The sequence below is a fragment of the Xiphophorus couchianus genome, chromosome 11 (assembly GCF_001444195.1).
Source record: "Xiphophorus couchianus chromosome 11, X_couchianus-1.0, whole genome shotgun sequence".
Taxonomy (NCBI): domain Eukaryota; kingdom Metazoa; phylum Chordata; class Actinopteri; order Cyprinodontiformes; family Poeciliidae; genus Xiphophorus; species Xiphophorus couchianus.
Window position 1 is genome coordinate 23,115,088 of NC_040238.1, and position 19,696 is coordinate 23,134,783.

The following is a 19,696-nucleotide window of genomic DNA, read 5'->3' on the forward strand; positions in this document are numbered from 1 at the left end:
ACATTAATAGTCACATATGTGGAGCAGCATTTATATGAATGCTGCAAGTCAGGTTTATATACTAAAGAAATTTGCATAACTCTTTCTAAAGTTAACAGATAAAAGAAAGGACAACAACTCTTGTCTTCGCTTCTTTCATTCTGAATTTGAGTTTAACTCTCCATTGTTAATAATAAACTGCATTAACTCAGCATAGCATAAAGTTGGTGTGTACACACGGCTTAGTGCTGCAGAGCACAGTGTATTCCCTATAAAATCCTCTTCATGCAACCAGTGATTTTCAGAAATGCATGATAATGCAATCCGCCGCATCCCCATTAGCTCTCGAAGCTACAACAGGAAAAGGGTGAAGCAGGCCGAATTTTCTCTCCTCACATCTGCTGAAATTCAGCCGCAAGTAACAAACCAAAGATGTGGTTGAGATGAAAGTGATCGTCACTGCCATTGTAGTTTTATTGATGCGATTGAAAAGCTCATGGAGTGATCAAAGGTTTCTCATCGTCTGATATTCTCAGCATAGTGTGTTATTGTTAGGTCTTGCTGATAAAGCATGCATGATTCATTAGCAAAAAATTTTTAGAACGTAATAGAAGGCCAGACTGCAACTTTCTCATTATTTACAATCTAGCATTTAACAAAAACTAACATATCGAAGGAACACAAACATTGTTTGATGGCTGCAGCTGCTGTGAATTATTTTGTGCTTTTGCTACTTGACTGCAAGAATTCCTGATTCTGCATTTGACTGTTTTTGCTCTTAAAAGAAAAGAGTTTCTAAGCAAAAACTACCTGAGGAGTTCCCCAAGGTTCAATACTTGTGTCTCTACAATTGTTAGAGTCAGTCAATTAGCAAACTGATTGCCTCTGGTTTGTACTTATATTAGTACTTATTTATATTTGTCTTCTCATGCATCCTCTTCTATTCCAGTTTTTTTATTATTAATACACATGTTTTTTGTATCTTTTGATCTTGATTTTTTTGATTATTGTAGTTAAAACTGTCTTTTTTGACAATATCTGTGAATAGTTCTTATAAATAACTTAATCATTTGTGATGACTGTAATTCACATTAACTGAAAGTGAAGTAAATCATGGCTGCTGCAATTTTTTTGCTATATGTGTTGTAGGTGACAGTATTTATGGGTGGGGTTTTTTTCTTTCTTTTCTGTTCTTTTTTCTTCTTCCTTGTTGGAATTGTAATTTTTTTGTATATTATGTGAAAACTCTAATACATATATTAAATACTAAAACATGGCTGTTGCCTCATCTCTAGAAGCCCCAAATTTGGGGACAATAGCATTCAAATGCTCATCAGGTCTTTAGACCTATATGGGCTAATAAAATAATGAACTGGAAATTGAGTAGAAAAGAAAACATTCTTTACTGTCTAGTGGGGAAATCGAGGAGTGCCAGCAGGAAGTTAAAGGTAACTGGAAGCATGCATATTCAAACTAAGATAAAAAAAACAAACAAACAAACAGAAAAATAAGAATAAGACACTACACAGTAAGGACAACACATCAGCTTCATGAATCTGTGGGAGATAAGATAAAATAAGATAAGATAAGATAAATCTTTATCTTATTAAGAGTCTTATTAAGAGTCATGACAAAAATTCTGGAAAGCATATCGACTAAATTTGCATGTGTGGATTTTCTCCCACAATCCCAAAAATATGCGTGTGTGTCTCTGTGTTGCTATGTGATGGAGTCCACATTTTGCCCACTAGCTACTGAAGACGTTCAACTCCACAAACGTTGGTGTGTTTCACAACATGCTCATTTGTCCTGCAAATTGTGCACTGACGGGATGAGGTTTGTCCGCACAAAAATAATTTTTTTGCGCAATTGTGAAAATGCATCGTTTTACAGAAATTGTTAATTCAAATTAGATGTAGAAAAATGCAACGTGAGTTCATGCAATGACTTCTCCTGATGTCCAGTCCGTCCAGCTGTCTGTCTTTGCATACTTTGTCATCAGCTCAGCTGTCTTACCCTCTGGCTCCAACTGTAGTGACCTTTCTTTTCCACCCAGGACGGGAGTAATTGGTGATTTTCCACCACAGACGAGGAACTCCTCCCATCAACCGGGAAGTCATATCGCCCACTCGGATTTCTTTCTGTCCTTCTTCTTCTGTTTCTTTTTAACATCCTGGGCATTTCATTGTTTGAATGGACAGGGTCAGTCTGACAGTCACAGAGTCACATGGTGCCTCGTGAGAGCTTATCTTTGATCGCTGCAGCACTCAGGCTTAAACTGTTGCCATTTTCTTGTCAGTTTGCAATAAAGTAACTGGACGTTCGGACCGATTTGCAGTATTTTTCATGTTCTGCAGTGAAGAGAACAATCAGTGTTCTAAAAGATTTTTTTTAATATATTCTTTTATATTTACATCTTACTTACCATAATCACATCATGTGGTTATACATAGGCCTATACAGTTGTTAAAAACATTTTAAGACAGCCATTTTATGTTCTTTTTTCTCCTCTAAATCCTCTTAAGTGCAGGTTTTAAATTAATTTCATGGTGCTTGATTTGGATGTGATTCTGATGCCAAAGATATTCAATGTGTCAGAGTTTTAACATTTGTAGGACAATACAGTCGAGGTTTGAGAAGTCACTGTAAATTTCAAATACATTAGAGGTTATCTATGTTGGCACAGATGGCAAAAAGCAGCGAAATGTCAGTGTTTTCCTGCCTCAAAAAATTGTGGAACTTACAAACAATCAAAATGGGTAAATGTTGTGTTCTCAAATATCTCAAATGTCTTCCCTGATCTAAAAAGAAGTTTCAGGCGTCTTACTAATAATTTTTTTCATCTACAAGCTTTGAACTTTTTCAACTTTTGAGAGAAAATTAATAACATAATTTCAACAGATGAAGCAGTGCCGGATGACTTTGGTATATACATTATACTTATGTATTAATTTCCACTTTGATGTCTGACTGAAATGTTAGAGAAACACTGATATAGTCTATTTAAACAACGTGTCAGATTGTAATGTTGTGATGATACCATAAATAGTAAAAAAAGAAGACAAAAAAAGTTAAAATTGTATGATCTAAGTGTGGTACTGCATTTTTCGTCTTTGCCCTGTAGAGGTCAGTAGCGCTGTTTTCGAGAGGTGCGTGTGTTTCCCGTTATGTGCAGAAGAAAAATAAGGAGGCGGAGCTGCGCGTTTGAAAGTGGCGGGCAGGATCTCTTCTTACATTTTGGTGACGGGAAATTTTCTGTAATATCAACGGGGTTTAAAACGGTGGACGGTGGCTTTATCGTGTCTTATGTGACAGTAATCCGCTGTCAACGTGAGCTACCGAATGCAGTTATCGTCCTAAGTCCTGGGTAAAACTTGAAAAAGGTACGTTAATGGCAACGTCTTGCTAATAACTGCAGCTAGCTGTTTAACTTCAAGCTGACGTTGACTGTATATAGTTAGCAGACAGCTCAACCCAGCCTGTTTTATTAATAACTCAGTGCGATAACATTAATGTAAAAGAAATAAATAAATGAGTTAATTGTCATTCTCTGCCTCCACACCCCACAGTTTATGTCCGCTAACTAGTTTTTGTATTGACGTGTAAAAGTAAAACATGGAGTCAGCTGAGTGATACCGTGCAGTAATGTATTGTGACAGGGGTTTTTTTTTGTACATGAATCACATATTAAGAAAAAAGATATATAAAGATATAATATTAAGATCAAAAAGCTCATTCTGAAGTGGCCAGAGACCGTTTTTACTATGTTGTCTTGAAGTCACTTGTTGCAGCTGTTTTTAGCTCTTCATTTTAACCTTATACGCAGTCTTCCACTCTCCTTTATCTCCACATCTGAGAGATTTTGGTGAACAAGATCCTTAAAGCTCAGGAAGAATGTGGGCCTCATTAATGATGGAAAACAAAAAGACTAGCGACTGATAATATCATGTAATTTTATGGTAAAACATGAGAAACTTAACTTATGCCACAAGACTGTGCTGGATAATTAACCGCTTGGATTTAATGTTCATTTCCCCTCTACATTTGATCAAATAAAGGGATTAGATTTCAAACAATCAGTCGGATTAATTGTGATTAATCAATTATTGAAATAATCTTCAATTAATTTAGTAAACAAATAACTGTTAACTGGAGTATACAGTCTGGAAAGAAAGGCCCACTTGCTGAAAAAACAACATATTCAGAGCAGTAATTAAACAAACTGTACAAAATATACATGTATATTCTGTATTTAAGATGAGAAATCTTCTTTGTGTGTAAAATGTCCTACCCAAAACTCCTCAAATGGACTAGTTTTAGCTTCATCTGGTTAATATTGTGCGTAAAAAAAAAAAAAAAAAAAAGTTCAATTGTGGGTAAAATGTTGTTAGAGATGTTATGGTTATACATGTTCTTTTTAAAAAAGAATTATTTCGCTTTTTCTGGATTTGAATACATGGACTAAATTATGTCCATTATACCAGAAAAAGATGTTAATGGTTTGGCGGATCGGTTTCAGTTTCACATCATTAAGATCGGGTTAGCTACTTTCCACTTTGTGAATGTGCTGTAAAACTGTACCTGCTTCAGTCACATCCATGTTTTTCAGCATGTTTGCTCTTTAAATGTCTTAAAGCTGCTGAGCGGAATCTTTCACCATGATGAATGAAGACGCTAAGCTGATCCCGGTGCGCGTCGCCTTGAGATGTCGCCCGCTGGTGCCCAAAGAGATCAACGAGGGATGTCAGTCCTGCCTCACGTTTATTCCTGATGAGCCACAGGTGCGGCGGGTTGTATTAAACTTGAATAATGGGATTAAGATGAAGTTCTGTACAGTGTGTTTGTCTTTTCCTCAGGTGATCGTCGGCACGGAGAAAGGATTCACATACGATTATGTGTTCGACCCCGCTGCCGAACAAGAGGAAGTGTTCGGCACCGCCATCTCACCGTTACTGTGCGGACTTTTCAAAGGTAAGGCCGCTTGGCGATGTGCATTTTTATCACACTTAATTTTTGAATGCAGTGTACTATCAGCTGCATAAAATTCTGGTTAAATTAGCAGTTTTTAGGAAAACAAAGTCGGGCGAGCAAACGTTTTATTCTGCCAAACATTTTCTCTGTAAGGCTACCATGCCACTGTTTTGGCGTACGGACAGACGGGGTCAGGAAAAACCTACTCGATGGGAGGAACGTACACATCGGCGCAGAAAAACGACCCTTCGGTCGGAGTTATCCCCCGAGTCATTCGGAGGATCTTTGAGGAGAGAGAAAAGAGAGCAGACTCTGAATTCTGTCTGGCTGTATCGTATCTGGAGGTTGGCTGTTAACCAAATTCTTAGATTTGAAGATTTCAGTTTTGGAAAATTCTGTATTTTGTAGATTCTACAATTTCTTTAAAACAACAAAACAAACAACCAAAAAAAAGATTGAAATCAGATTTGGTATGAAAAAAAATCTAAGATTATCGCCCCCCAGCCTTATTTTGTATTGTGTCAAGCATCTTGTAATTGCTTTTTTAATTGTTTTTTTTTTTCCAGATATATAATGAAGACATATTAGATTTGCTGTGTTCCTCTAAAGATAAACCAGCCATTAGCATTCGGGAGGACCCTAAAGAAGGCATTAAGGTGAGTGTATTTCAGCCAGCGAGACGTCACAGTAATGCTATACTGTGTATATTTAAGGCTCTTTAAGCCTTTTCTGGTTTTACTTTTGAAAATGACACAATTTTTGCCCCCAGATTGTTGGGCTGACTGAACGGCAGGTGTTCACCGCCCCGGAGATGGTGGGTTGTCTGGAACTCGGGAACTCTGCGCGCACAGTGGGGTCCACGGCCATGAATGCGGCCTCTTCACGCTCCCATGCCATTTTCACAATCACACTGGAGCAGCGGAGAGGATCAGACAAGTCAGCTTCTTACACTTCTCTTTTTTTTTTTTTTTCATTTAATTTAATGTAATTTTAACAAAAACAAAAAACGAATAGCTCCTCAGCAATATCCACACAGTTTATTAATATGCTCTCATTACAACACTACAGTGGAATAATATCCGCATATACGTGTCCTTTAAAGATTCTGATTACTTTTCTTTAAATGTATTCAAATTTCAATACTCAGCTTTTCACACAATTTCAGTTACTCAGTGTGATTTTTTTTTTTCTTTCTTTAAAACACATTTTCTTTAATATCTGCTACTAGGCCTGACTCAGTGTTAAAACGTTCAGCAAAAACGCCACAGTTTCACTCTATTGACAGGAACTGAAAACAAATGTAGATCCTGACTGATTTATTCATTTTAAGCAAGAAAATAATAATAAAACGTTGATTATTTAAGTTACAAGTGGTTCTCAAAGTCATCTTTTTAGAGCTGAGGACAACAGAACTTGGACTTTTTCGGATTAACACAAATATTTAAAAAAAGGTAACAGAAAAGAGATTTTTAAAAAAAGTTATTTACTGATCACGCATGATTAGTTAAAACATGCAGCTTAATTATATCCTGCATTTTTCACTCGAAAAATACAGAATATCAGATTGATGTTGAAGGAAAATGAGCAGAAAAGGTCAAAATTGAATAGAACAGAATGTGAATTCTTAAGATTTCAAGATTGTTCTACATAAAATATGTTTTGGACTTCAGATTCTGTTCTCATCAGCATTTTTTTCACCCATTACGACACAAACAATACACTTTATTTATCCGAACACGCAATTAATTGCAAAAACTTCAACAGTACAAAAATTAATGTTTCACCTACTGTTTATTGTGATTCTGACGTGTCAACCTCCTCAAACTATTGTTGAAAAAAATTTTATAATAATTTTCCAGCAAGAAAATAATTTGAGCAAACATTAGCCCAATGAAGACAATCTATGCAAACTTCTGTTGCAGAGTGGATTCGATTGTTTCAAAGCTGCACCTTGTCGATCTGGCGGGTTCAGAGAGACAGAAGAAAACCAAAGCAGAGGGAGACCGTTTAAAAGAAGGTAATCACAATACCTTTTTACTTATTTATTTTTATACATCTCTCTCACTCATTTTTGTAAAAAGGTTTTCAGATAGCTTACAGTTTTATTGGAAAAAAATGGTTTTTTTGTTTTGTTTTCTTTTGCTTTGGAGCAGTTAGAAAAAAAACAAAACACTCTTTTGTTTTTATTTATTACTCCGAGCAAACATTGTAAGTACATTGTAACTATTTGCATGCTATTTAATGCGGCGTCTTCCAGTGTTTAAAACTACAACTTTTCTTGGCACACTTGTCTTGTGACGCTGTTTATTTTTATCCACAGGAATCAGCATCAACCGCGGCCTCTTGTGTCTGGGTAATGTGATCAGTGCTTTGGGTGATGAAAGCAAGAAAAACACCTTTGTTCCCTACAGAGACTCCAAGCTCACCCGTCTGCTGCAGGGTAGGCTTTGATTTAAATGTTCAAAAGTCCTGCTGGTCATTAGATCAGGGATAAATGCTGCTTTTTTTCTCTCTCGAACAAAAATAATCCCTTTTTTTTCCCCCCAAACTTGTTTTCTGAAAGCATTTCATGCAGGTTCTTCTGCGTTTTAATTAATAAAGGATGAAGGCTGTTTTCCAAAAACAATGCAGTTCAGAAATGCGATGCACTCTAATTGCTTTTTTCATAAAAAATAAAAAAAATCAGTTTTTGTATGCGTTGTTTCTTTCCTTCAGATTCTCTCGGAGGAAACAGCCACACTCTGATGATTGCATGCGTCAGTCCTGCAGACTCCAACATGGAGGAAACCATCAACACGCTGCGCTACGCCGACAGAGCGCGCAAGATTAAGAATAAACCCATTGTTAACGTCGACCCCAGAGCAGCAGAAATGAGCCGACTGAAACAGCAGGTATTTAAAAAAAAAAAAATAAATCAATATGAAGCTGAACGCTCCATATACATGTTATGTTTGAAGAATTGTTACTAGTTACTCTAATTTAGTTGGAAATCTATTTCTCTGGCAGCATGACTTTCTTTGTAACTATTTTGTGGTTTGTTTTTTTTCCTGTATTTTCCAAGATGCAAAACCTGATTCTGGAAGTAGTGAACAAGTGAAAGCCTAAAGAATCTTTTCCTTTCCAGGTTCAAGAGCTGCAGGTGATGCTTCTGCACGCGCGAGGTGGAGTCGCTCCTGTGCTCTCCGGGTAAGAGGTCGGGGGTCAAACCGGGAGGATGAGTTAATAAATCCAGTCAGAAAAACACGCGCGACGTGTTGGTCACGGCTCTCTGTTCCAGGCCCAGTTCAGCTGAGGACGTGGGCAAGCTGCTGGAGAAGAACCGCACTCTGCAGGACGAGAACAGCAAGCTGTGCCGAGAGCTGAGCGAGGCGGTGGGACGGACAGCCCTCATGTTTGAGAAGATCATCATGGTAAGTGGGACCAGAATTATCTCCGAAATGATATTTATGAAGTTTCAAGTGGATCAATAGAGGGGATTATTGGTTTATTCCAAACTAAAGTAAACATTTTAGGTTCTCAACTTCACTGTCGACTGTTTTCTTTCGTTTTCAGACCGAACAAACTAATGAGAAACTGCAAAGCAAACTGGAGCAGCTTCAGCGCCATGCAGCGTAAGTTTTCAAAATGGTCTGATTGCAGTTGTTTCCTGTTCTGGATAAATATGGGAAAAATAAACATTTCAAAATATAAAGACTTCACTAATAACTTTCTAAAAAAAAAACACATAGGTTGCTTCATCAAGTTTGCTTCTTGTTTTTAAACCAATTATTAGTGTCCTACTAAATATGCCCTTTTAAGTTCAACGGTTTTAAACTCTTTATTTCTTTCAGCTGTGCTGTCGACCTTCAGAAAGTGCTGCAGTCACTGGAGGACCAGGAGTTAAAGGAAAATGTGGAGGTGATGAAGAACTTACAAGAGCTCATCTTGGAGCTCAAGGTAAATGAACCAGCTTTCATTGGAATGAAGCAAACAGCTTTTGCAGCTGCTGCAGTTGATGTGATGGGGAAAATGTCCATCTATGAATTTGATAAACGCAGTGTGAAAGCATTGTTGCTTTTGGCAGCCATTTTAGTTTTAGTCTTAGTTTTTTTCTCTCTCTCTCAAAAATGCGTCTTAGTTTTAGTCGTTTCTACGTGATTGTTTTTAGTCGACAAAGTCTTTACTTCCAAAAGAGCCAAAAAATATTCTCTTTGCCATACATTTAGTTACATACTAACATTTTCGTTTCGTTTTAGTCATCATATAGTTTTGCCATGTCTTTTTTTAAAATGATCATTATTGTCAACGATAAAATGTTGTCATCGTTAACGAAAAACAATTTTGTCTATCAGAATTGTCGCCCCACACCTCTGTTATAGTGAATGTAATTGTCTTGGCTGACACTACAGGTGTTCATTGTTCCGTTTTTGCTTTGCTATGTGTTTGCTTTGTAAGAACGAGAGCGTCTGCATATCTGCCTCCATTGACGCCATGTCTGCGAGAGAGGAAGTACCAGAGGGGGCAGCGGGCAGCAGCAAAAATCCACCTGAGCAGTCTGCATCAGTACGGTTTCTGTGCAATTAGATGACTTTAGATGGTTTGTTGTGAAAGCATGAAATTGTTTTAAACAACACATATACGCTTTCTAACGTTTTTTGTGTTTGTTTGTTTTTTTCCCCCCGCGTCTGCAAAGGATTCCCCGGAGGCTTTCACAGCCAACCATGCTCTGAGACAAGCCCAGCTCTCCAAAGAGCTCATAGAGCTGAACAACGTGTTGAGTTTGAAGGAAGCTTACGTGAGGAAAATGTGCGAGAACGACAGCCAGCTGGAGCCCATGCAGTCAGAGCACCACGTAAGACGACAAGAAGAGCAAAAGAGCTCAGTGTTAGTTTGTCCAGGTCATTCATTCAGATCAACTTGTTCCCCAGAGAAACGTCCAAACTATGCAGTCGGCCGTCGATTCTCTGCAAAAGGAAAAAGAGGAACTGGTTTTGGCTCTTCAGTCAGCCAAGAAAGACACCAACCAGGCAAAGTACGACAACTCTATCCTCCCTGTACCAGTGATCTGATTTAAAATCGTACAAGTACAAAATGATGTTTCCATTGACTTCTGACATCCATGAACTTATTGTAGACTCAGCGAGCAGCGGAGGAGGAGACTACAGGAGCTAGAAGCTCAGCTTGTAGATATGAAGAAGAAGCTACTTGATCAGTCGAAGCTGTTGAAACTCAAGGAATCCTCTGTTCAGAAAGTCAGCAAGCTGATGCAGGAGATACAGGTAATTGGTCTTTTTAAAACATATTTTAACTTGAAGTGATCTGTAAAACTTAAGATGCCCAATCTTTACTTTTAAATTAAAAACAAGTAGTAGTTGGTTGTAAATATTACTGTTATTTCTGTGTTTTCCCCAGTGGATAATAAACCTGGCTGCCGTCTGACTTCACTTGCCCCCTCAGGCCAGCACTAGCTTTTTTTGCACTAGTGACGTTTTATTTAACAGTTATCAGACAGGAAGGAGGGAAGACTTGTGGTAAAAGAACCGAGGACGGGAGCCGGACTCGGTACAGCCGCGTATACGACTGTACCAAGCCGCGTGACGGCCCTAAATATTTTTTTTATACAACAGAAACCGCAATAGCAAACTGGTCTGCGCAGTTGCGAACGTGTCGTCCTCGCCACCGCACGTTGGCCTCGGTAGTATGGCGGCTTGAGCTGTACCAAAGTGGGCGTCAAGTATAAAACCCTCGACTCACGCGCGACAATAACGGCTGAGGTATTCACCTTATTCCAGGGAGGCTTACTGGGGAAACGACTATGGGTCTTACTTCCCCAGTAAGCCTCCCAGGAATAAGGTGGATAGTCGCGTTTTTAAAAAAAATTTTTTTACGTTGAACGCTCAGTGAACAAATGAGGGCTGTGAAGTAAAGACGTAAATGGCGTGCATTTATGTCTTCTGCTTAATACATGATCTGACACGTGCTTTAAATGTCACAAAGTTTAAGCGTCATTTTCATCCAGTCGGAGTGTACCTTGCAAATTTTGGTTAGGCTTGGATTAGTAACCAATCACAACCAGGAAATGAAAATATTGCACCAAACCATAGGATTTAGCAAAGTAGAAGATAATTTAATACAATAAATACCCAAATTTTGAACTCCCAGGATACTTAGTTAAGCTTACAAATACTTATTGTAAATATCTGTTATAATTTCTTTTAATTTATTTGCTTTTAAATGTGAGTTTTAAGGTCCAATGGCTCATTACTTAAGGATTTATTTGAAGTTCAAATAATTTATATTTATTTCCTGTCAACTTTTAATGATGGCCTTATCAGGTTTTCTGAGGGGAAAGCTGAACTTATTACATTGAAGTTACATGATCACAAACTGAAATAACCTGGTGTTTTCTCTTCCAGGCTATGAAGTCGCAGCGAATACAGCTGATGAAGCAGATGAGAGAAGATGCTGAGAAACACAGGCAGTGGAAGAACAAGAAGGACAGGGAGGTCCTGCAGCTGAAGGAGAAGGTCTGGAACAAATGAAAGTCATTTTGAAAAGCTGGAGAGAAGAGGCCACCCTCATATGTTTGCTTTTTATTCCACAATCGTGTTACAGGATCGTAAACGGCAGTACGAGCTGCTTAAACTGGAGAGAGATTTCCAGAAACAAGCCAACGTCCTGCGGCGTAAAACTGAGGAGGTTGGTTTCTTCTCCTGTTGTTCTGTTGCTTACTTTTGTTGTGCTGCTCCACAGCACATTAGCCCACTTGTCATTTCGTCACAGGCAGCAGCTGCTAACAAAAGACTGAAAGATGCCTTGCTGAAGAGAAGCGAAGCTGCAGAGAAACGCAAAGATGGCCATAACCGAGGCCTGGAGGGAGCTGCTGCGAGAGTCAAGGTAGCTGACCAGGTTTCTGTTTCACTAAATAAACACTTATTTATGAAAGAGTTTGACTTAAAGTTGCGGCTCTCCCTGCGTCAGACGTGGCTGCTGAACGAGGTGGAGGTGATGGTGAGCACGGAGGAGGCGCGCCGCCACCTCAACGACCTGCTGGACGACAGGAAGGTCCTGGCTCAGGAGATCAACAACCTCAAACAGCAGATAGAGGCCGGGGAGAGACCTGCTCCTAAAATCAGAGTAGGTGGAGACATTTGTGCTGGAGTGCCTAAAAATGTAAAAGAAATCCAGGAAAAAGGAAAGATCTTGACTCCTTTGTTTTGTGGGATATTTTAATGCAGCGTCGGACTCTGATCATCTCCGAGTTGGAGACCCACGGGGCGCTGGAGACCCCGCTGTCCAAGCAGGTAGAGAACCTGGAGACAGAAATGGGCCTGAGGTAAATAAAACCGTCCACTTACAGCCAGTGTGCAATAGCACTTAAATCACATATACTTCAGACTCGACTCGCAGTTTTAAAACTTATGAACATGACTTTATTTTTAATGGGTTTTTTAATGCTTTGTTTATAATCTCTTATCTGGCTAATGGCCTGCCTGCTTTGGGTTATTAATTTCTCTTTACCTAGTGCTAACGTAGCGCTAAGTGACACAAATACTGCATGCTAACTATCACAAACATGGCGGCGCCACCGTTCAAAATCAAGTTTGTAGTAACACCAGATTACATTAAGAAACAAAAGTTGTTACTGTAGAGCTATTCATGTTGGAATTGTTGTTAAATTGAAATTGTCTTTAAGTTTGATTTAGTTTTTATTCATATATCGCTAGCAAAAGGCAGGGTTTTTATTTTTACTTCACAGCCCTCATTTTCCTTTTCTGAGTAAAATATAGCAGACGCTTACTGCTGCATCCACTAATAAGTTGATGTTTATAAGAAGATTTTAAGCTAATAGTCATTTCTTAGGCATCACAATGCAGTGTTTTATGCAAACCATAAAACGGCAGAAATATGACTGTTGTGCGACTGAGACTTGACTTGGACTTGCAAGAAATAACTTGTGAACATCTGATATTGGCAGCAAAACAATGTTATAAAACAATGTGATAAGATGTGCTAAATGGTTTGATTCCTCACAGAAACGCTCAGATCGCTGACCTCCAGCAGAAAGTCCTCGTCGCCGACGGCGAGGGGCGTTTAAAACAACGAGTCGACGGCCTCACCAGCATAGTGGACGCAAAGAGTGCGGTTCGGGTTCTAATGGCCGAGGTAAAAACTAAAAATAAAGCTAATTAAACTTGAATGCATTTCACACACAAACTTCACCGACAACTTTCATTCCCAGCTGGTGTCGGCTAAAGCGGCCTACTCCAAGCTGGAGAGCGAGCTGAAACAGGAGAAAGGAAACGCCCAGGATTTAAGAAAGATGCTGGCCGATGAGCGGAACGTGATGTGCACCATGGACATGGAGCATCAGCAGCAGCTGGTGGAACTGGAGCAGAGGCACCAAGAGAAGGTGATGCATCTGTGAGGGGAAAAATAAAAAACAACTCCTCAGACAGGAGCATTTTTCCCAGCGCTGTCCGTCGAACCCTTTCTGTTTGTTTTCTCTGCAGGTTCTTTACCTCCTCAACCAGCTGCAGAACAAACCCATATGCGAGGAGTCGGAAGAAGCGAAGCAGGAAGAGGAGACGAGCTCAAAGGAGAGAGAGCTTCTCCAGCGCCTCAAAGTCCAGGTTTGTTTATTCAACATCTAATGTCTGTTATTTATTTTATTTTATTGTTTTACATTTTTTAAATGTTTCGCAAGTGTCTTCTGATGAAGTATTTAAGTTTGTATTGTTTTTAGGAGGAAGAGCTCGCAAAGTTACGAACATTAAGCGAACAGAACCAGAAACTAATGGAGCAGAACGAGCAGTACAGAGAGGTAACATCCCTAATCCTTTTTTTTTTTTTTTTTTAAAGTTTGTACAGTAGATTGATACTACATTAGATTATTTTAAAATAATTTCACTTTTATACTCGGATTGCTAGAGAAAATCAATTAAAGTGGATCTAAAGCCTGAATTATTTCCTTCTCATTGACCAATGAGAAGGAAATGCCACACTTTTTCCTTCCACTCAACCTTTCATGAAGGTGGTATAACTTTCACAATATTTAAACGTTTTGAGACATTTTATCATCTGTAAGCCATAATAATCAGAATAACAAGAAATAAATTCTTGAAATATTTCAAGCCTTTATTATGTGTAATGAATTTCTATAATATGAGTGTCAATTAACAGTATTGAGCTTTTTCATGATGATCTAAACATTTTAGTTTTACTTGGTTTCGTCTTGGCTAATTTCTTATCAATCAGAGATTTTGACACATTTGTTAAAGGTGGAAACTAATCAACTGAAATAATAATATTGTTTTAAAATATTAATCAATCTCATTTATATTTGACACCTTTTTACTAACTTGTAAATAAATTAAACAGAAAGTAAAGAACTACCTTTATTTATTATTCATTAATGGGCCATTTCTGAAATGATAAATTAACTTTCAAAATATTATATAGGGTGGTCGCACATTCTTAAAAAGTCTTAAATGAATGCATCTAATTTAAGGTCTTAAAAATGTCTTGAAATCATTATAAAAAGGTAAATCAGCCTTAAATACATTAATTGCAGGTCTTGAATTTTGTGGTGGTAAAACTATTTTGTCCCGTATATTCTACTTAGTTTATTTTTCTCGTGGGACTTTTCTGTCGCACGCAGACATCTTCATTACGCTCCGTGACTACAGGCAGTTGAGGCTACCGCTAACTAGCTGCTAGCTTGCCCTTGCTAGCTAGCTAGCTTTTTTGCACTTATCATGGTGGGTCTAGGGTAAACCTAGAAAGCCTGGACTTGTTCACTTTCACTTTGGAAATGGTTGCTCTGCGCTTTGGATTTTTACTGTTTGGGGAAAAAAAATATGACAAACTTTGATGTATTTTGATTTTAAAATGATTGAGAGAAATCATCTGCTTGGGTTAGAAACCCTTCTGGCTACATCTGAAATGTCAGTGATGATGTTTTAATAATGAAACATAATAAAGAAAATAGTAAAAGTTGGTGAAAACTCACATTTGTCCATACGAGTTGATAATTGCAGATGTTTCATGTGTTCTTGCATTTGTAGTTTTGCATGTTGTGTCTTAAGCCAAAAAGATAATTTGACAAATCTAAATTATATTGAGGAAATGTACAGTAAAATAATCTATTAAAAAGAAAACAAGGTGGCTTTATTACTTTTGTTGCCTGAGGTGAAATGGATTTCGTGAAAGCGTGACAGGCAGCGAGCTGAACGGGGATGAAATCCCAAAGGCAGCTAGCAGGAGTTGTTCCCCCCCTAATCTAACGAGGCTTTAAAAAACTTTTTTTTTCCCACCATAGAAACTCTCGTTGCTCCACTTGGCAAGTGAGAAGAAAGTTCTTGCACCTGCCATCAAGAATGAAATGAGCCTAAACGACTCATTCGAGTACGTTCCTCCAAAAGTAAGTTTTTGTTTGTAAGTTGTTTTTTTTTTTAAGATGTTTTTGCCATTTTGAAGTTTTCCCAGCCCCACCTGAGTTCCCAGATATTCCGGCATCTTGCCTCATGACTGCAGCTGGCTCAATGTTTAGACTCACAACTTGTAATCCCAATTTGATTCTGTTTACTTTATGTTCTCCCGAAAGCCCAAACAGAAGAGGCTCACCACCGCTAAGGCAGCTCTGAACACGACCATCAACGTGACGGAGCTGCTGTCCCCCAGCGAGGAAGAGAACGAGGACGAAGTGGACGAGTGGCTTCCCGAGAATGCCGAGAAGGGACCGAGGGCCTCCAAGAAACCCAAACTAACCGGGGTAAGACCAACCTGAGTTCTCCAAAACAGAGACGGGATTCACGATGTGGGAAACGCTAAATAAAAATGAAAACCAAGATACTTACTTTTTTTAAAAATGAGCTTCTCAAAATTCTGCTAAATGCAAAAAAAAGAGAAAGAAATGAAAAGTGTCAGTAGCAGTGTGTCCATATCTGGATAAATATGTAAAAACGGTTAGAATTTAGATTTTAATCTTATGCCTAATTTCTGTTGGCTTATTTCTCTTTTTATTGTAACTAAATTAGTTGCCACATCACAACTTGATTTGCTCCCATCCACCAAATATTTTGATGAGTTTACTTTCCATTTTAATATGACACACATTTAGTTTAATGAAAAGGGAAATTTCCATGTTTTTGTGGCTTTTAGCTCCTCCTGCTCCCACTTTTCTTGAAATGTGTCAGGTTCAGAATACCAAACATTCACGCCTGTGGGCAGAGTTCTGCTCCTGGCTTTTTGCAGCTTCTTTGCAGTTCCTTTCATTATCTGATTTCACATAATTATTAACTGTGTTGGCTATTAAGTTAGCAAAGGTGTTTTTATGATTTGCTCAGGTCTTAAATTGAAACCTTTAAAAATTCTTACATTGAACTCAGTGGAATTGATAGAAATCCTGGGTTTATGACATCATTTCTTCATATGATGGAACCTTTCTGTGGACTACAACTCAGGCTTGCAACCTTCATCAATAAACCAGAAAGAAAGCACACCAGCTCTCGCCTAGCACTGCTTTAATCCAATAAACCAGTCCGGTAGTTCCTAAAGTTGAGCTCTGAGTCAGAAAAGCGTTAACGCCAAATTCTGTGCCTTTGTTCAGTGTGCGTGCAAAGGTCGCTGCAGCAACAAGCAGTGCAGGTGTCGCAAAGGGAAGATGACGTGCGGCGAGAACTGCCAGTGTGATCACGAGAAGTGTCGAAACCTGGACAGCCAGGCGGCGGCCGCGGTGAGTTCCTGCCACTCCAGAGTCCAACTGTGACCTCAAGTTGAATGAAAATGGTGTCAAACATTGTTTGTGCCGCCATTGTTTTAAAGGCAAGTTTTTCCAGAGGTCTTCTAAGGTCAACCAGCTTATCCATATTAACACTATTAACTAATAAAACACAATCAACCGTGCTACGTTTTTGCTGGTTTGTGTGGCAAAAATTTTCATTTGTGCCGTCATAAGTTTTAGCATTTAAAACCAAAACTTTTCCAGAGTTCAACCTAAATGATTTTTTTTTTCCTGCATGTTTGTGCAGCTAAAAACTTTGTAGCACAGTCAATGTGTTTAATTTTGTAAACGTGGGGACGGAAACTGGTTGATTTTTGACCTGTGGAAATATTTATTATTATTATTTTTAAAATGATGGCGGCACATACAAAATTTTTTTGCTGCACAAACGTTTGACACAAGTTTCATTTGATTTGAAGAAAGTGCTCTTTATGTTGCACCCCAAAAACCAAGCATACAGGAAAGATTTCACATTTTCAGGAAAACAGGAAATGCATTGAAACACATCTGTGTTAGTAATACAGTAATAGATTTAATAATGGAACAAGTGACAATGCTGCACAGCTTTTTATTTGTTTACCTTGCAGCAGAACCGCTTCATTTTGATCAGTCCCAAATAAACAAACCTAAAATCAAATACCTTTCTAACGATGAAAAACGATGACCTCTGATCTCCGTTTCAGGACGGAAGCATCGCAGACGGCGCTTCTAGAGACTCTGTGTCCCTGCAGGACCCGTCCTGCGACAGCCCCGACAACGCCACCTTCTTCAAGCCTCCATCTTGCACCCCAACTAAAAAGGTAACGATGGACACGGGCACAGCATTTTCCCGGAGTCGCAAACAGAAACTCTGTTCATGCATGTGCTTGAAATCCTTCAAAATGTTTAAACTTCGATGAGATGTTTTTGAGATTTGCACGGAACTTGATTCGGTATAAAGTGCTCGATATTTTTTCTGCACAGTTTTGTAATACACTTTGACAAGACTCTACAGAAAGTCAAATGATTACTTATATTGTGTTTAAGCATTTAATTTGAGTAGGAAGGTCATTTAACTTCACACAAACTAATCTGTTCAATGCTGTGAATGTTTTTTATTCCTAACGAACTTTATATAAAAAAAACCCACTTTGTAGGTGCTGAAGGAAATTGGAGACATGGGCCAAGTTGAGCTGAAGTTGCTAAGAAAACCCGCCTTGACAGAGGAGGAGGAAGGCGAGGAAGAGGATAACGAGGACAGAACGACGGTCAGCTTCCTCAAGAAGAAGAAGCGACTCCTGACCAGCTTCCAGAACAGTTTCTTCTCTGGCTGCACTCCCATTAGAGAGGAATCCTAATCCTAATAACGTCGGTTGTTGTTTTTTTCTTCATGTAGTTGTCAGTGTTTGTTTTTGCTGTATCTTTTGTCTATTTTTATGTCCTCTACTGTACCGTGGAAGTAGCTGTAGATTTAAACTCTTCTGTTCATAGAGAGAAACTAATGGACGTTAAATAGTTTTGAACCACCGACTGGAATTCTTGCTGATCAAGAACTCCTGCACAGAACTTTCATTGTCTTTTCCTTCACTGGCGTTAAAAAAAAATCCGTTGCCACTCATCGCCTTGTATGTGCTTTTAGTATCAGAGCTGAATAAAGTCTTAAAATCAAATCTAGATTTGAACAAAGATGACTTTTCTTCCCCTTTTTTATTGTTCCAAAAATATTAAATTTCTAAGCATTGATGAAGAATATTTTTATTTATCCAAATTGTAATTTCATGTCCAGTTTTTCTGCTGTTCCAGAGACGTTTTGCATTGGAATCCGTTTTCAAAATCACCATTTCTTACAGTTGACTACATTAATTAATCCAGTTCTTTCACATTAAGCTTGCACAAAATTAAGATGTATTTTTGTTTCGTTATTAGGCAAGTTTATTCATCTTCCACTAACACTTTTAGATGTCCAATTTTCTAGAAGTTTTGTGTTTTAATTTTCTGGACTTCACATTGGTCATTTCTTTGACTTCGTCTCCTGGCGGACCTTGAAGCTCAGCGTCACTTTTACTTGAAACCATTCATCTCATCACCTATCTGTGGAATAACATCATTTTAGAATGAATAAAATTGTAATATTTACAAACCTGTTGTGGTTTCTTCCGTCACACTTGATACTTGATTCAGTTGCATGATGGTGAATTTCCTAGCCTCTAAAAACATTAGCTACAAGTTGCTAGCACTGTAAGGCTAACACCAAATGGACTTTGACTTTTCAAAGTTTTCTGTTTTCAACCCAAAAATGTTAAACATTCGGGATGAATTGGAGGGGAGAGTGCTAGTCGGGTTTTCTCAGCCAACATCAGTGTCTGACCTTGCAAATGTTCTGTTGGAGGAATGGAGGAAGATTCTCATAAACATACGCATCCCCACTTCACATATCACTTTAGAGACATTTGCTGCCAATGCATACAGAGTATGCTTATTAATGCAGTTATTTACTTTAATAATTATGTAGAAATTTTAACCAATGTGTTCGGTTGTGGGTAAATATTTAAATGTTTGTTTTATTTAACTTCCACCATTATTGACACTTGTCTCAGAATGCACATCTATGGCCATGCTGAGTTCAGTTTTCTACTGTTGCTCCATATGGATCTGGAAATGTGTTGTTTAACAATATTGTTTGTCTCATTTTGAATGCATAATGGTAACTGAAAGCAGGTCCGGTACGCCTCTCTCTGTCTGCAATGTTTGCTGCCACCAGCAGAGGGCGAGAGAGGTCACAGTAACCCTAACCCAGCTGGGTGAAGCTCAACGTTTCAGCGCAAAGATCTAACACCTTTTTGTCTTTTTGCCACAAATTAACAGCTGTAGTGGCGAGAGAATTTGGGAGCATCATGTACACCCATTTTAAATCATTAATTTCTGTTTGATGCCGATGCTTAATAATGTCGCAGCAGGGAACGGTTTGCTGTTTTTCGCTCTGCTTAGACAAAAATGAGACAA

The 19,696-nt window shown here is 38.5% G+C and overlaps 1 protein-coding gene across 1 annotated transcript; it reads left to right on the forward strand.

Annotated features, from left to right (window-relative positions):
- Positions 1-3,158: 3,158 nt before the first annotated feature.
- Positions 3,159-18,367, forward strand: kif4 (kinesin family member 4). Its single transcript, XM_028030624.1, has 31 exons — positions 3,159-3,362; positions 4,616-4,760; positions 4,836-4,950; positions 5,104-5,294; positions 5,517-5,606; positions 5,720-5,886; positions 6,873-6,967; positions 7,271-7,390; positions 7,666-7,841; positions 8,075-8,136; positions 8,228-8,360; positions 8,503-8,561; positions 8,781-8,886; positions 9,385-9,492; positions 9,623-9,781; positions 9,858-9,961; positions 10,064-10,208; positions 11,346-11,456; positions 11,545-11,628; positions 11,713-11,826; positions 11,911-12,066; positions 12,168-12,265; positions 12,966-13,095; positions 13,172-13,342; positions 13,443-13,562; positions 13,676-13,753; positions 15,251-15,352; positions 15,536-15,703; positions 16,541-16,666; positions 17,398-17,514; positions 17,851-18,367. The coding sequence occupies exons 2-31, from the start codon at positions 4,638-4,640 to the stop codon at positions 18,049-18,051; spliced, it is 3,729 nt and encodes a 1,242-aa protein (XP_027886425.1). The 5' UTR covers positions 3,159-3,362; positions 4,616-4,637; the 3' UTR covers positions 18,052-18,367.
- Positions 18,368-19,696: the final 1,329 nt, after the last annotated feature.

Coding starts and splice junctions, on each gene's coding strand:
- kif4 (XM_028030624.1), top strand. CDS start 4,638: ATGATGAATGAAGACGCTAAGCTGATCCCGGTGCGCGTCGCCTTGAGA. Junction 8,361..8,502: donor TGTTTGAGAAGATCATCATG/GTAAGTGGGACC, acceptor TTTCGTTTTCAG/ACCGAACAAACTAATGAGAA. Junction 13,096..13,171: donor TTCGGGTTCTAATGGCCGAG/GTAAAAACTAAA, acceptor TTTCATTCCCAG/CTGGTGTCGGCTAAAGCGGC.